The sequence below is a fragment of the Anguilla rostrata genome, chromosome 18 (assembly GCF_018555375.3).
Source record: "Anguilla rostrata isolate EN2019 chromosome 18, ASM1855537v3, whole genome shotgun sequence".
Taxonomy (NCBI): Eukaryota; Metazoa; Chordata; class Actinopteri; order Anguilliformes; family Anguillidae; genus Anguilla; species Anguilla rostrata.
In genome coordinates, this window is record NC_057950.1 from 5,572,702 (window position 1) to 5,588,991 (window position 16,290).

Sequence of the window (16,290 nt, forward strand, 5' to 3'; positions counted from 1 at the left end):
ATTCACCCAACAGCTTTCTGTGAACTTATTTTACCTGCTTTTCCCGTGCGTCATCTTCCAAGTACACTTGCTGACGTAATCAAATGCGGACTGGTTTGGTCAGTTGACTTTTTGAAAATAAAAAAGAACCCGTTGAAGAAATGATAACAGAAAACAACACCCAATTCGAAGCTAGCTAACGTTAGCTATTTAGCCAGCTGTTGCTGTCAACGTGAAAGGAGGTGAATAATTCTACGGAAACCAAATAACGGGAAGACGACCCACACATAGGTAGCTATGCCATGGTTATATTAGCTACATGTGTGTGGATAACGACGATTTAATAATTAGCTAGATGTCGAGTTGGCTAGCTACCACTAGCTAGTACAAAAATGAATGTAGTCTAACGTTACTGTATTAGACTACTATGGCGCAAGTTTAAGAAACGATTAGACGATTGATGGGTAGCTGAACAAATAACATAGCTAGCCACCTGAGAAGTTTTGGTTGTTGATGTAGAAATATAAGCAGCTATTTGCTAGCTGACCAATGGACCCCCTTAGCTATAGCAAATATTGCTAGCCAGCTTGCAGGAATGCATAGATTAGACTAACGTGAACATGAAAAAATGGTCAACGCGTTATGTACGTTAGTACAAAATATCATGGTTAATTTATTGCGTTTACTCCTGTAGCGATTGTAGCGAGTCATCTATCGCCACGTTAGTTAGCTAACTAGCTGCTGGGCTACTAGCTACCTTAGACTATTGTTCGTGTCTTGTACGATCATGCTAACTGGCTAATTACCACTGCAACCAAAAACAGTAGTCGTCATTAACGTTAGCTGTTATAGCTCGAACAAACGCCATAATGTTTTAGATACATGTAATAACGTAACGAGAGGTACAATTGCAGTGCACGCCAAAATCTGTTAGAATTCTGAAATGTTAATTGTTAAATGTTTCACACCGCGTCCAGAAATGCCTGTATAAATGTACAATATATTTATTTGAATATTTTAACCGTCGTTCCTCCAGTAAAAAAATAAAGAAAAAAGTATCATATAGTTTACACTTTAAATAAATGGTGTACTGTCATCTATATACAAAAAATGGTAACATGGTTTCAAATGATAACATATTGCATTGTGTTTGTGTAATCTGTGAAATACTTAAGTCTAAAGGGCGTTAGATAGTCTAAAAGTAATCATGTGAAGGTACACAAAACTAAACTGCCATATCCCATTAGCCATAATTGAGAACTATTAACAAGATGCAACTATGAAATACTGTCTGTTCTTTCCTAAATATAAAGGCCAAAACAAACTATTGTGAACATCTTATCAGATTATAAAAATGTTGTCATACATTTTGCCAACATTATTGTAATGTTTTTTATGAATAACCAACTTGCCAGATTTAAGCCTACACGGTAGAGTTGATACCTGTAAAAACAAATCTCTCCAGTGTATTAACCCAGACTTCTTTGGCAGTGGGCACTGTGCCCAGGGATGGGATCTACATAAGTCTGGGACAAGCAACAGCACGTCCCTTTCACTGGGACAACATGAAGTTTCCGAGGTTAGCCGCCGCGTTTCTTCTCCTGGCAAGTTTGGTGGTCTACCTGACGTACGTGAGAAAGCCGGGGGTCTCCAAGCTGCCGCCGCCGCCGCACCATCTCTCCAGAACGGTCTTGCCCGACCTCAGCAGGGACCGTTTCCAGTATGGGATTATGATCGACGCGGGGAGCACTGGGACACGGATTCACGTCTTCCAGTTTCTGCTAGGAGAAAATGGTACGTCACTGCTCAGTGTTCTGCATGCCGGCAGTCTCGCATCGCTTCCAAGAGGGCCTTGGTACGCACAGATCGGGAGTGTGTATCAAGGCTCCAGATGTGTGTGTATCACGTGTGATCGATTCTGTATTTGAGCAGGTTAAATCACACGTCGTACAAATGAATGTAAAGTTGAACTTGTATATAAATATGGTCATTTAATAGTGATCTGTCAAAGTTGCCAGATATATATATATATATGTTTTTACTTACAGCGGTCATGCTAGCCCATGGAATGCTGTTTCTATGGAACACAGGATAGTTCAAAATCTGTGTTTTACACCGATTGATTGGATTCTGATAAAAATAACTTTTTACCACAATATGGAACATGGAAAGGAATGTTGTTCATAATTTTGTTATGGCACTTGTAACGGTTCAAGTCTGGGTCATCATCCATTGTAATCTTTAAAAAAACAAAACAAGAATATTTGCGTTTATAGAACACAGTGTATTGTATTGGCTCTTTTTCTCTGTGTAAAAAATGCAGAATCTTGCATTAACATGACCACTGACTACGCCTATAGGAAGCGCACGGTCCATATATTAATGTGGATGAAGCACTAATGTTGCTTTGCCTGCATTTCAAACTCCTATTGAAGCATATGGTCCAAATGGAGAAGAGAGCATTTTCTGTATTCGTTTTTGCTCCATTTAGCTCTGTTGATGGCGGTGAAGATGACCATAGTTATCGCATTGAAATATTAAGCTAAATCACATAAGTGCTGCTTTGGCTTTATTGTTAAACCTATGATTGTCATATGCTGAAGGCCAGTAAGTACCTGCCATCAATATGAATATAAGCCCCACTGTTTGGCATTAGCACTGGAGCTTGGTAGCCAAGGTCTAAAGAAATGGTAAAGTGTGTTGGGTCTCATGTTCTGGAACATAACATAACTAAGCCTGTATCATGTTAACTCTCATTCCTTGTCACTTCTTCAAGACCAAAATAACTACACAGCAATAGCCCTGCTCTCAAAGTATAGTCCTTGCATTTTTAGTGTGTTTAATGCTCAGTCTGGTTGATTTGTACCAAGTTAATAGTTAATTCACCAATCTTAATATTTGATCTCCTTTGCTTCAACATATAAAATCAGGTGAGACACTATAGGCTGGCTATGAACAAAAATACTTTACTGCTGTTGCATGTGCAGTCGCTGACATTTTTATGCTCCCCATAAAGCCAAAGTCAACATTGTGTGAGGTGTATAATACACTGTGCTGACACTTTTCCTTTTCTTTTTTTCTAGCAGCACCACAGTTATCCCATGAAACTTTCAGAGCAATAAAACCAGGTCTGTCTGCATATGCGGATGATCCAGATAAGGTAAACAGCTTTGTGACAATTAAGAATGTCACGGTTTTTTTTATTTTTAGCGTTAACTACCGTGTACCCTTTTAATTTGGCTGACTGCATGACTGTGTTTTATGCTACATTATTTCACACTGTCCTTGTGGGGCTGGGCTGTACCCTCAGTGTCGGGACGGGGTCCAGGAGCTTTTGGAGGTGGCCAAGGGGACTGTACCCAAGTCCCAGTGGAACAGCACCCCCCTGGTCCTAAAAGCTACAGCGGGGCTTCGGCTGCTGCCTGGGGAGAAGGCCACACACCTTCTGGACAAGGTAGGGGCACCAGCAAGGGGGGAGGGGCATGTCATACTAGCCTTTTGATTTACATATTTGTTCTTGCGCAATTTGGACTTTGAGCAGTATGTTTTTTAAAAAAATGATCTACACAAGCTTTACACTGCCTCCAGGGTGTGCTTGTGTGTTTGTTTAATATTTCCCTATATTTCCCTAGTCCTTTGTCGCAATAGGGAGCTTGCCAAGATCTGATCATTTTGCTGCCCTAGGCAAATTAAGCAGAACCATTCCCTGAAAGAAGAGCAGTGTACCATTCAGAAATTTGCAACGGAATAAATTAATAAGTTCAGAGAAATATGAATACTATAAAAAAATTGGGACATTGACATCCCACCACTAAAGGGTAATCTGTAATTTCCAAAAACTAAGATTTATTAAGGCGCACATACATAATAGCATAGCTTTATCATGTGTTATTACAATGGGTTTTTGGCTGACCTGAGAACTAAAGTAACCCAATCAAAATAAGAACCCCAACAGAACTAGGAAGCTTGTTTTATCTAGCGAATAGCTTCTGCCATTGTTCTTTGCAAAACACACAGGACTTGCCTTAAAACATAATCTAGTCGAGTAACGTACCATTGTGGATTCAGACGTACAGCACATAGGCCTAGTACGTGCATTCCATGTGTTACACTGAAGTTACACTTTAGCCATATTGCTAATACTGATGCTTATGGCTTGAAAATGGCTGTGCATCCAGGTACGGGCGGTCTTTACGGAGTCGCCCTTCCTGTCCAGAGGGGACAGCGTGTCTATCATGGACGGCACAGAAGAAGGTATGACCTACATGTTTTACCACCTGGGGGGGGGGGGGTTGTAACTGTTGGAGGAAAAGGAGGGATGTGAATGCAGCTTCTTGTTTTCCTACATTTATTGTTATTGTCAGTCACTGGAAGAGATCAGTGGGGAGTGTTTTAGAGATTTTCTGCCTTTAAACATTAAACAGATGAAAAAGATCATGGTTCACCCTTGTTTTGATTTTCCTACACAAAAGGCAGACTTCATAGATGACTAAAATGGAGGCCAAGCAGATAATTCCATGATTCTTTTTGTGGCGATATTAATACATGTTAGGCATTAATGTGGAGAAGAGTGATTAATTTAATCATGAGTGATGGGGCCAGGTTCAATCCTTGAGAAGCTTATGGGCCTGGAGCTTGTGTTTTCTGTAGCATTAAGTAGTCACTTTACAGTAAGTATTTATTCATGGGAATATCACACACACAAGAAAATGATGCATTTAGAATACAGCACTTAAATGTAGTTTTTTTTTACGCTTCCCTGCTGAAGTTTAGATAATAAAATAAGAGACTTGGGTAAATTGCCATTATGAGCTACATTAGTCAGGAGGATATAGTTTTATGGATTTGAGCCTAATGGACAGCTCCTTGGGATTTCTCTCTGAAGTAATGGTGGACTCTGCTCAATCTGGGTTTTTCGAAATTCGTGCTGTGCTGCTTATCGTGGTGGAGATTACCCTTGCCTTTCAGAATATTGCAGTCTTATTGTAAATGCCTGCTAAGTGGTATTTGAAGAGGGGGATGTAGGACAGGCCAGAGAGGAGCTAAAGTGACTGTGTGCAGCTGTAATGCAGGCTGCTGTACTCACTTAAGGGTTTTATTGCCTATTTGGAAATCTCAGCTGTGTCTTAAGAGATGTTAAGAGTTTTGTCCCAAAGCTTCTCTGACACACCGCAGCACTGACCGGTCTGTGCAAACACGTCTGCAGTAAAGTCCCTTCCTTAGAGAACCCCAGTGCAGACAGATGGAGTTTGGACTGCACGAGCGCTATTGCACTGAGTTTGCATTGGCCCGGTACTGTATGTCTCATGGCTCGAACGATGGGCCGTGTTTAACGCGATAACCATTCTGTTTAATTACCGGTGAAGAACTTTCTCTCCTGCCCTTGTAAAGCTGTGCTGCACAGTGGTGCTACTCATTCTTACATATCCTGACTTTAAACTTAACTGCATGTTCTCCTCCCTTCTGAATGCAGGTATTTCAGCATGGATCACAATCAACTTCTTAATAGGTGAGACTGAGGTTGATGTCTTGCTGTTGATGTCTGATGATATTCATGCTCATGTCCCATTCGCTATATTTTTACACTAATCCAATACAGTTTATGTGAAAAGCAATAAAAGAATGCTTTACATTACAGGCATTTAGCAGACGCTCTCATCCAGAGCGACTTACACAACTTTTAACATAGCATTTACATTGTATCCATTTATACAGCTGGATATATACTGGAGCAATGCAGGTTAAGCACCTTGCTCAAGGGTACAACGGCAGTGTCCTATCCAGGAATCGAATCTATGACCTTTCGGTTATGAGCCCAGTTCCTTACCCACTGTGCTACACTACCGCCTAACTTTAGCACAACATCAATATGGATAAATATGACACTGAATAAAACTGGGAATAAAAGATAAGTGTAAGCGTTTCTGCTATAGGGAGGGTTGGAGGTTTGGTTAGCTACAGAGAGGGTTGGCAGGTTGGCTCGCCATTGGGGTGAACCCAAGGCTGTGTTACGCCCAGGCCAACCTGCCAGCGCCCTCCAGCAGACTCAGTCCTGTGCTGTGTGAAAACCAGTATTATTCAGACAAACAAACAGGACCTGCCCCCCCCCCCCCCCACAGGTCATCGCACGGTCTCTAACCCCGCCCCTCCATTCCTGCAGGGGGTCTCCACGATACAGATCGGAGTACGGTCGGCACGCTGGATTTAGGAGGGGGCTCCACGCAAATCACCTTCTCCCCACAGGATGAGGTGAGGCGGCAGGTTTTTTTGGCTTGTATACTTTATTTAAAATGACTGATGGGCACATAATGTCCTTACCACTTCTGGTTTACAGATTAAACAGAAGAAAGGGCGCGGTTAAGTTTTGGGTACTAAATTTCTTTAAGCACAATGTTTCCATAATTTTTGCCAGTTCTGTACATGTAAATTGATTCATTTGTGTGTATCTGAGACTGATGTCTGGTTCAATACAATGTACAATGATAATGTTTTTCTGTAATTTACCCCGCAGAAATCCATCCAGACCTCGCCCATTGATTACATAACCTCGTTTCAGATGTTCAATCACACCCACACACTCTACTCACACAGGTAAGCAGCATTTGCAGTGGTGGGAGGGCAGCACTGAATACCAAGGCTTCCGTATCTGCAAGTGCGTCAGTAGCAAATTAAAAAAGTACTGTACTGTAATGAGTGCTGCACATAGACTGTAACATTAAATTATTTATCTGTGTATATCTGTGTGTTCTTCAGTCCATGGAGCGGCTGTGTACTGTTGAGGAAACACTGTCTGGGTGCCATGCATTAGCAGGGTTGTTAGCCCATTACTGAGCGTGCTCAGTGCGTGGTTCTTTGTCTCGCCTCTCCAGCTACCTGGGCCTTGGGCTGATGTCAGCCAGGCTGGCGATCCTGGGAGGAGTGGAAGGCCAGCCTCGTATGTACTTCTCCTTTTCTTAAACATTGCCTTTTTTTTTTTTTTTTTTTTAAAGACTGGTTATCTAACAAGCCATTATCTGATCTTTTAATAACAGAAGCGAAGGTTAATTCATAAGATGCCACCTGCTTGTGTGGTTTAGCTGATGCTTGGCTTAAACAACTGACATCAGCCGAATGGTGTGAATACGTTTTTATTTTTTTCCTTTTTTAACTGATGGGGATTCAATTATAAATTTGTAATCAGATGTCTTTGTTTATTCTTTAATTGACATAGTGCCAGTGATGTTCTCTGTATTTTATGATGACCCTTGCAGTTGTGGGAAACTAGAATTCAGCATCAGAAATTGTGCTTACACACAGCCCATCTTGTAGTTTCATCTCTTGGCCTCTAGATGGAGCATGCTCCCCATTTGTTGTGGTGCCATTTTTTTGACAAAGTGCTGTGTTTCTTCTCGTAAACCCATCAGTTTCAGTATTTTGATGTTCAAAAATAGGTTTGACAAGGTGAATGTTTGCTAAATGAATTTCTGAAAATATGCAGTCACAAAGAAGGAACACAATCGGACAGAAATACGTACTGTGTCTGTCACCACTGGGAGGTTTAATTAGTGTTCTTGCTAATTAGTCAAAATGCCAATGCCTGAGGAGGATTTCAAGTTAATGTTCTCTTCAGACCATGTAGACAGTCTGCTGTTAAAATCAAGTATTGTGTGTATTCCCTGGTTCAACAGTAGAGGGCAGCACAGAGCTGGTCAGCCCCTGCCTGGCTCCTGAAAGCTCAGAGCACTGGAGACATGCGGAAGTGGACTACACTGTGAAAGGACAGAAGGCAGGTACTGGACATCATTGTGCCCCTGTGGCTTTAAATCATTTTTACTGGACACTGAAGTCTGGATCGCAGAGTTTAGGCCAATCGCATTTCAGATGAACTTCAAAAACATTTTAGACTGCCCTCGCTGCACTTCCTCCCATTACAAGACAGGCGTTTTATATTTTCTGTAGCGCTAAGTCTGACAGAAATAGTCGATGCAGCGCAATGTGAATGACAGCATAAACAGTAGCATGTTCGTTTTGGGCGTGAATAGAACTCGGGGGGGCCTGAGGGGCATATCGGTTTGGGGACTCATCAGAATTCTCTGTTCCAGGGGAGCCCATATACGAGTCCTGCCTCCGGAAGGTGGAGAAGGTTCTCTACAGGAAGGTGAAAAAAGCAGAGGAGGCCAAAGATGTAAACTTCTACGCCTTCTCCTACTACTACGACAGAGCGGTGGACATCGGGGTCATTGGTAGGAGCCCTGCCTTTCCGATTAATGATGTTCCTCACAGTGTTACAGTCCATGCAGTGTTACTGTAAAAACAGGCCCGGCCCAAATATTTTAAACTCTTTTGAAATCAACTAATCCCTGTAGATCATTGAAAATTCAGAAAGATTTCATTTAACCCGGAAGGAAATTAGTTTCCTTGAAACAGTTTGGGAACTGTGGAAATATCTTTTTTTATATTTCAGATTCAGATTTATCCAGCATGTAAGGAGTTTGAGAGAAATATGTATTACAGCCGTCTTTAGCACTGAATTACACGGCAGCGCTCCTGCGTCTCACTGGGCAGCCACACGTGTTCTGCCAGCCTGGAATGTGCTTCAGTATTGATGAAGAATTTTTTTTAATTCTCTCCTTAGCTGAAAACAAAGGAGGTGCTATTAAAGTAAATGACTACATTGAAGCCGCCAAGGAGGGTAAGACGATGATCTTTCTGTCACCTTATTCAGCGTCTTATTTTTACTCACAATGGTGGCATTAACCATGGTAATGGCTTAAAATTTATGTCATTTTAATCATAAAAAAAAATCACAAAATAACATTACCATCAAAATAAAGAGTTATCACCATTGTTAAACTCACCATCGTTACTATATCTTGTGTCCTGGTGCTCTGAAGTGTTGAGAGAGAAAGAAAACCCTGCGTGCAGCCAAGATGATATGCCCGTCATATTACACTCACAGCCTTTCTTAAGGTAGAAAGATTATTAAAAAAAGATCTGGAACACACCTCCCCCCCCCCACCTCTTTTTGTCTTGCAGTGTGCAACAGTATGGCGGAGACTCCACCCAAACACTCCTTCCTCTGCCTGGACCTGACCTACATATCGGTGCTGCTGCAAGAGCTGGGCTTTCCAAAGGACAAAGAGTTAAAGGTCAAATATACTGCACATCATATTGGTTTTAGTGTTAAGATGCGTGTTATTACATTATCCCTAATTTGTGCATTTCAGACCACCAGTTCTCATAGTCAGAGAAGAACAGGAATGGGTAGCCTGTGCAGGTGGCACTAGCTCATGCATGCACCACGCGCAGTAATATTCAAAATAACTGTCACTTGAAGAACGCTGTTCATGTTTCGCACCAGCAGAGCAGGGGCCTGTGACCCTTGTTCTGGAGAGCCACAGGGTCTGCTGGTTTCTATTTTCATCTTAAATCAGGAACCCGTTCAGACCAGAGTAATCAGGCAAGGTGAGCCAACTGTGTGATCAACTGCTCTTGGGCCAAATAGCAAAAACCGGCACAATGCACTGCTATATTGGACCAGCACTGCAATCCCCTGTAGATCACCATCTACCATCTTCCATCTTGTTGAAGAATTTGATTGGCCCTCAGTGTCCTGCCGATCTTTCCCACTGTTGCATATCATCGGATATGCAACAGTGGGAACTGCGCAACTGCGAAATGCAGACGGTTTAAACTCCGTCGTCGGCCGCACGCGATGGGTCTTTCCGGTCCCGTTGGAAATGGAACGCCTGGTCGTTATTGCGCAGTCGGTAATGTTCTGTGCGGAAGGGGCATTATGTGGACCGGTCTAACTGCCATGCGATGTGTCCGTTCGCAGCTGGCGAGGAAGGTAAACGACGTGGAGACCAGCTGGGCGCTAGGAGCGACTTTCCATTACGTCGAGTCGCACTTGAGAGACTGAGCAGGTCCCCGCAATCACAGGCGATGAAGACAAGATGGCCGCCCCACCGTGCCAAACGAACTATGCTGCTGCTGCAGAGTGGGTCGGCATCGATACCGATGATTGTATTCGTTTTTACTTAGTTTAGAAGGTGAAGTTTGTTTTTTTGTTTTTACTCATTGGCGGTATGTTGCCACATTTGCAATTGCTCAGCTGAGCAAAGATGGCTAAATGTGTTTTGTATGTCGAAGGAATGTCTTTTGTTGGGGGTAACCCAACACAGAAGGTACCGTTGTGTATGAAGAAGCTTGGCTAAGGGGAGTGGTTCTTTGATCACGTTAAGTGTGTTATGAATGTGAAAATGGTGTTTTTTGTGTGTACTTACGTTTTATATGCATTTTGGGGAAAGGTACGGGGTAACTGGTACATCAACTTCCCCTCTGACTATACAATACATAGTTAATGAAATGCAAAGGTAATTCTGTAAAGTTCTACTGGCTAATTTCCAAATTTCAGCAAGAGTAATGCTAAGAGCAATGGATGTATACTTAGACGTATATTTTCCATTCCTTAATAGTATTCCTTCATGATCATTGTTGACATGGTGTACTCCAAGCTAGTGTATACTTCTGAGGTGGACTGTTGCTTCTTTAGGATAAATTGGTATTTAACATCAAGAATGTCCTCTCACCAAGTGAGAAAAATATGATGAGCAAACAGACAGAAGGCCTGATTTCATAAATTATTCAAGGTTATCCAGTCATTCTGATGACAAAGGTTATTACCATTGATCGTCTGCATCCACACACTGGATTGACCGTTCTTTTCAGTTAATGTTCATTTTGCCTTCTTTGTGTAACACACGATACACCTACATCCATTCTCCTGCAGTCTGGACTCCTTATTGTACGGTAAATCAAATGATATAATTTGTAATGAATCAATAAAGCAAGTTGGTTGATTGCCCCCTCCGTTATTATACTGTACACGTCTGTCTCTGTAGACTCTGCTTGTCCAGATCGGCTAAGGAACTACCTGTTAATCGCCAGGGTTCTACATGTAGAACTATGGCAGGTTCCTTCCCCAATCTCCCATGTTCTTAAGTACTTTTTTACACGGTTTGATTGGCTTACAGCAGCTGTCAGAAGACCTTTCAATAACACACCCTATTAGGCCCAATGCACACACACACATTCATATTCCAAATCAAGTGAATTTTGGAGTACTTACAATTCTGCCTATTCTACTGATACTAAATGACTAATATTTAGGTATGGTGTCAGTTTTAATCTGATTCTGCAGGCAGAAGCACATTGCTCTGCAGAACCAACCAGCAGTCGAGACAGGTGGTGCGGCTGAAACAGATAGTAGGCCTTTTATTTTCCTTCCACCATAAGTAGTTGGATTGAACACACAGACTGCTTCGGGAACCCTGATGCCTCTAAAAGGAATAGGGTTTTCTCTTTAATGTCTTGCATCAGCCAATCGTAAACAAAATATATAGCCCACTTACTGTAAACTTGGGGGGGGGGGGGGGGTTTGGAGTTTTTGGCTTTTGTGTGCTTCTAAGGCACTCACTGAAGAGTTATGCATCCTTCCACAATCGTAGGAACTGGCCTGGGACCAAAGCAATCGATGAAAGCTGTAGGGAACTGATGCAGCTTCTGACTGGAGTTTCCGACAGGGTGGCAACGGGCAACTTCTCACTGGCTCACCTACAGCCTGCCGTTTCTTTGAAGGAGAAGGCTGACATCTTTGACAGGCTCATATCAAAGCTACAGAAGAGGATTCGAAGTCTAATCCTTTCGGTGGAGTTCACCTTGGCTTTGCTTTGTGAATGAGTGAATCTCCACTTCACACATAGGGGCGACATGGCTCAGGATGTAAGAACGGTTGTCTGGCAGTCGGAGGGTTGCCGGTTCGATCCCCGCTCTGGGCGTGTCCCTGAGCAAGACAACTAACCCCTAACTGCTCTGGTGAGTGAGAGGCATCAATTGTAAAGCGCTTCGGATAAAAGCGCTATATGAATGCAGTCCATTTACCATTACCATTTACCACATGACACCTTTTCAAAGTATTCCAAGCACATTCATTCTGCTGTCACCATGCACTGTGACAAGGTTTGTACACTGAGTCACCCATTCTGAAGCGTGTCGTCAAAACGTAGGCTTCTGCACCTGGGGAACGGTTCCACCAACACCCGGCCCAGTGGGCTATTTTCAGGTAGGCTATTAACAAGTGCTAAGCTCCTGACAATAAACCCAGCTTGTATTTCCTAAGCTGTCTGATCTCAAAAGAGAATCTCCAGTATCCACAGAAAGGTTTATTAAAGTGGCAGCACTATTGCCAGACGGATGGATTTCTGTTATACAGTGTTCATATTCCAGAACACAAAATACCCAATCTTGCAAGAAAATCAGCTCATCACTGTACATTATCTAGGTACTTATTTTCTACAACTCCCCCTTCTTCAGGGTGGGGGCACACACAGACACTTCATCCTTTTAGGAAGGAAAATGCCTGTGTGATTTTGACGGATTCAGCCTAATAAAGGGGGGGAAATAAATACCGGGAAAAACACCTTTTTAATTACACCGACATGAATTGCCCCTGGGCGATTACTACACGCAAAATTGGTAAAGAAAGCTCAACGTCGGATGCAGGCACTGCAGCTTTAAAAGCTCTGCATAGGTGGACGAAGCTTCACTGCTACGTCATGGCGCATTCTGCGGGTCTCGAGAGCTACACTCTCGACCAATGAGGAACAAACCCAACCGTCCAGCAGTCGCTCTGTGCATTCTAGCAGTAAAGTAGGAGGGGTTTTGTGGGTTAGTTTTGAGCAAAGTCCCCTTGCTACAGCTGAGCATCCGCCGTCTCGTCGCCCCACGGTCCCGGACCAACAAAATATTAGTGACAACACTTGCGCGGAGTTTGGAAATCCCTGTTATTCGAAGCCATGGCCACGCCACTGACCGACCAGGAGAAGAGAAAACAGATAAGCGTTAGAGGGATTGCCGGGTTGGGCGATGTTGCGGAAATCAAGAAGAGCTTCAACAGGCATCTTCACTTCACGCTTGTCAAAGATCGCAATGTTGCGACCCCAAGGGATTACTTCTTTGCACTGGCGCATACAGTGAGAGATCACCTCGTCGGACGTTGGATTCGCACTCAGCAGTATTATTATGAGAAAGACCCGAAGGTAAAATATTATTTTTTGCAAAAGACAGGAAGTGAACTCATGTCTGCATTCCTAAACAACTTTCACTTATCGTTTTCCTTTTGCATGTCATTCGTATGGCAGAATTTAGATTAAACAACCTGTTGCTGGTTGGCTAGTAGCCAGCTACAGGTTCACAATAGGCTGCGTTGACAGATCGACGAGAACAAATATGTACGCAAAATAACTAAAGCCAGACCGCGAAAACAGCTGTCTGTGCATCACTGCTGCAGTGAAAGGGGTATGTAGTCTGACAGACTAATTAGAATGGAAGATTTATCAAAACAACTGGTGTATGTTATCAAGAACATGGTCTGACAATCAATAAATAAGTAACCTGGCTGCTACCACACCCAAACTACTGTACAACTCTTGGCCAATATAGACCCTTCGTAACAGTGACATGAAACTAACCACGAAGGGACACACACCCCATTATTAGGCTCTGGATCACCTTTCTAGCTAAATTCGGCCCCTATTCAGTCTGTCATTTTGACAGTATAATACTAATAAAAGTTGTAAATGGCATAATGAGATTACGTACATAGTCTCATGTTGATTTGAATAGGCCTATTTAAAAAAACATGTTATAAAGACTTGCACCAATAAGGATCACCTGCCTAATCCAAGATAATGTCGTCTGAAACCAGATTGTCACTTCAATTACCAGTGAATAAAAATTAGGTCAGAAAGTGACATCCCTTTAGAATCAAATTTTCAGGAACTTAATTTGCTTGACATCCAAATGTCCAGTGACATGTGCCGTCTGGAATTGTGAAATTTCTTCACGTTCTCCTCCTACTCATTCAAGCACGCAGTCCTAATCTCAGTGTTCAAAGCGTTTACTAGTTTCCCCAAATACGTTTTAAATTTAGATGGATCTTCCAAGCAGCCAAGCCAGACAGTGTAATTTCCTCATCGTCTGAGTCTCACACGAATGCAGTCTGACAATGGTTTGAAAGTACTAGCGGGAGTGGTTGAAAAAGGAAAGTGTGGTTTATTTGTTCAACAGCACCAAATGCTCTAATATTTTTTCTCTATTGTGACTATTTATCTTTACGAAAAACATTTTTAACAAGGGCGGTCCGAGACGGGAGGCGGTGATTTCGCTTGAGTCATAAAAACAAATAGATGATGAAATAAACGAGTAAACAAAATCTTAGATTTCACTAATGGGATATTTAGCCGAGAAAGGACTCTAAATTAAACTTTTAGAGCGAACAAACATCATCTCCTCTGTAAATCTTGATCAAGCCACACAGACATGGATCTACGATTTAAACTGTGAATAACTGAATACTGTAAATACAACGTATTTAGTATGTAAGAGCAACGGTCCTTGAATTCTTTGCACACATTTAAGAACACAGGCTGAGGATGAGACCACACAAAGAATAATGCACAGGCACTGCAGAAGGGGCAGCCGGACGTTACTGCAGTGTCTCCACAATGCAGAAGTCCTCGTTTATGAGCCAAGACGTGCTGCAACTACAGGGCGCTGCGAGCAACTCCTGCGGAACTGTTGCGCGCGGGCTTGCATTTGCAGTCCGTAAGCCTGTTTTTCAGATGACAGTTTTGTGTCATTTACCTTCAGGGTGGGAGGGTACAAAAGCACATTAGATTCCTTTATCTTTTCAGTTAAGCAAACTGGTCTGATTTGGTACCTAGGCTGTGAAGAAAATGTTGAAAACCAGAATGCAAATATCAAGCCGGATGGACTTGTAAATACATAAAAAAAATATACACGGTGTTGCTCTGGATAAGAGAATGCCTACGTGTAAATGATTGTCCATGCATGACAGTCTGGTTCAGTTGGTTGCACCATGGTTTCAGTAACCAACCCTTTTATTCCTACAATTGAATAATGCTTATTGTCTATTTTTGTGGCTTATGGCATGCATAATTTTTTTTCTGGCTGCTCATTTTCATTAAACAGGTTTTGTGTGCAATTCATTAAGTTGAACATTTTATTGATTATTGTTTCTGTAACCTAAATATTAATGTACATATATTTATTTTGTACAGAACATTTAGATGATATCATTTTGTGAACTCCCAGCACGCAGTTTGGATTCAGTAACTTTTTGGCACTTTAATCTTTACTTGCACTTTTAAAAATAATTCATATGGGAAACATGAGAAGCTGGGGGACTGGTTATAAAAATAATGTGAAGCAGCAAGATGACAGTTTGCACCTGGGCAATGAATCAGAAGCAGCATGAGCCAAAAATAGCTGAATAGGTCTCAAAACGTCAGTTGCATTCAAACCATCAAAAAAGAGAAATGCAAGGAGACTGAGATGGAAAAATAAATTTTATTGGTCTCCCATTTCTTTTTTGAGGGTTTCAATGGAAGTACCTTTTTGAAATCTGTGGAACAAATAATGCAGATATTTGCATATGCACGAGTACTTTTGCATAGTGAAATATATACTTGTCCACTAGTGGGGGGGGGGTGGGGGTGGAAACATTGGAATCTTCCCTGGTTCTCAGCTGGCAATAATGGCAAAAAAAACTCTCACCTGTGTTTTTCATGAAAGAGTCTCTTCCTGGAAGTCTTTTGTAATTGTGTGACTTCCAATGACCTGATTTCAGAGGCAGGTTAAAATCTGATAAGTCCTTTAGGGAGGACACTCAAGCGTCAGGCTCTAAAATGTCATGTTATACCAGCGGCACACAAAAGGCAATCATGGGCAAAAGGGCACAGATAGGCCTATCGCTACTTCCTGTTCCCCTTCCATGGCGGATCTGTGGCCAAAGAGGCTGGGCTTGTCATTGAGGGCGTACAGTGGAAACCGCATTCCAAATCGACAGGGCAACAGAGCCTGCAGTGACAGACAGAAGCCGCAGGCCCAGTTCTTGCACCCACTTAGTGAAACACTGTGAAAGGCGCAAGGTCAGAGCCGTGACCTGCTGAACACAAATGAAAATGTAGCCGTGTGTCATGCCACAACGCAAGGGCTTCAAAACCAGGGAGGGAAATTAGCTACAGCACAGACTGAATGGGCTTAAGGCTACCTGAGATAACATCATTCTTGGCAAGAATCTAAGACTTCTCAAATACCTGTTTTTTTCCCCCCCCGAATCTATACTGTAGCTAAAAAATGTACAGTACTCATTAGCTCATTAGAGTTGGCGGCAGTGTTGTATAATGGGTTAGTAACCCATTGTGACCTAAAGGTCACAGGTTCGATTCCTGGGTTGGACACTGCCGT

The 16,290-nt window shown here is 42.4% G+C and overlaps 2 protein-coding genes and 1 long non-coding RNA gene across 6 annotated transcripts in view; 2 read left to right on the top strand and 1 right to left on the bottom strand.

Moving 5' to 3' along the window:
• entpd6 (ectonucleoside triphosphate diphosphohydrolase 6) lies at nucleotides 1–10,835 on the top strand. 4 transcript variants are annotated; one of them, XM_064317150.1, is made up of 14 exons: nucleotides 1–270; nucleotides 1,471–1,773; nucleotides 3,063–3,139; nucleotides 3,290–3,433; nucleotides 4,158–4,233; nucleotides 5,453–5,488; nucleotides 6,140–6,228; nucleotides 6,491–6,570; nucleotides 6,849–6,913; nucleotides 7,650–7,748; nucleotides 8,061–8,201; nucleotides 8,594–8,650; nucleotides 8,995–9,107; nucleotides 9,797–10,835. In XM_064317150.1, exons 2-14 carry the CDS (start codon nucleotides 1,545–1,547, stop codon nucleotides 9,878–9,880), a joined length of 1,290 nt encoding a protein of 429 aa, XP_064173220.1. In that variant the 5' UTR covers nucleotides 1–270; nucleotides 1,471–1,544; the 3' UTR covers nucleotides 9,881–10,835. The 4 variants fall into 4 exon arrangements, with proteins under 4 accessions (XP_064173220.1, XP_064173218.1, XP_064173217.1 ...); XM_064317148.1 differs by having other exon boundaries at nucleotides 5–221; nucleotides 7,647–7,748; XM_064317147.1 differs by having other exon boundaries at nucleotides 8–270; nucleotides 7,647–7,748.
• LOC135244675 (uncharacterized) overlaps nucleotides 6,483–16,290 on the bottom strand; it is a 24,749-nt gene continuing 14,941 nt past the window's right edge. The window contains exon 3 of the long non-coding RNA XR_010327030.1: nucleotides 6,483–6,625. This is a non-coding gene — a long non-coding RNA (uncharacterized LOC135244675). The remainder of the gene's footprint in view (nucleotides 6,626–16,290) is intronic.
• pygb (phosphorylase, glycogen; brain) overlaps nucleotides 12,614–16,290 on the top strand; it is a 22,621-nt gene continuing 18,944 nt past the window's right edge. The window contains exon 1 of the mRNA XM_064317155.1: nucleotides 12,614–13,058. Coding sequence (XP_064173225.1) covers nucleotides 12,816–13,058 — 243 coding nt within the window. The 5' untranslated portion in view covers nucleotides 12,614–12,815. The remainder of the gene's footprint in view (nucleotides 13,059–16,290) is intronic.

Coding starts and splice junctions, on each gene's coding strand:
- entpd6 (XM_064317148.1), top strand. CDS start 1,545: ATGAAGTTTCCGAGGTTAGCCGCCGCGTTTCTTCTCCTGGCAAGTTTG. Junction 1,774..3,062: donor GTTTCTGCTAGGAGAAAATG/GTACGTCACTGC, acceptor CTTTTTTTCTAG/CAGCACCACAGTTATCCCAT. Junction 5,489..6,139: donor CACAATCAACTTCTTAATAG/GTGAGACTGAGG, acceptor CCATTCCTGCAG/GGGGTCTCCACGATACAGAT.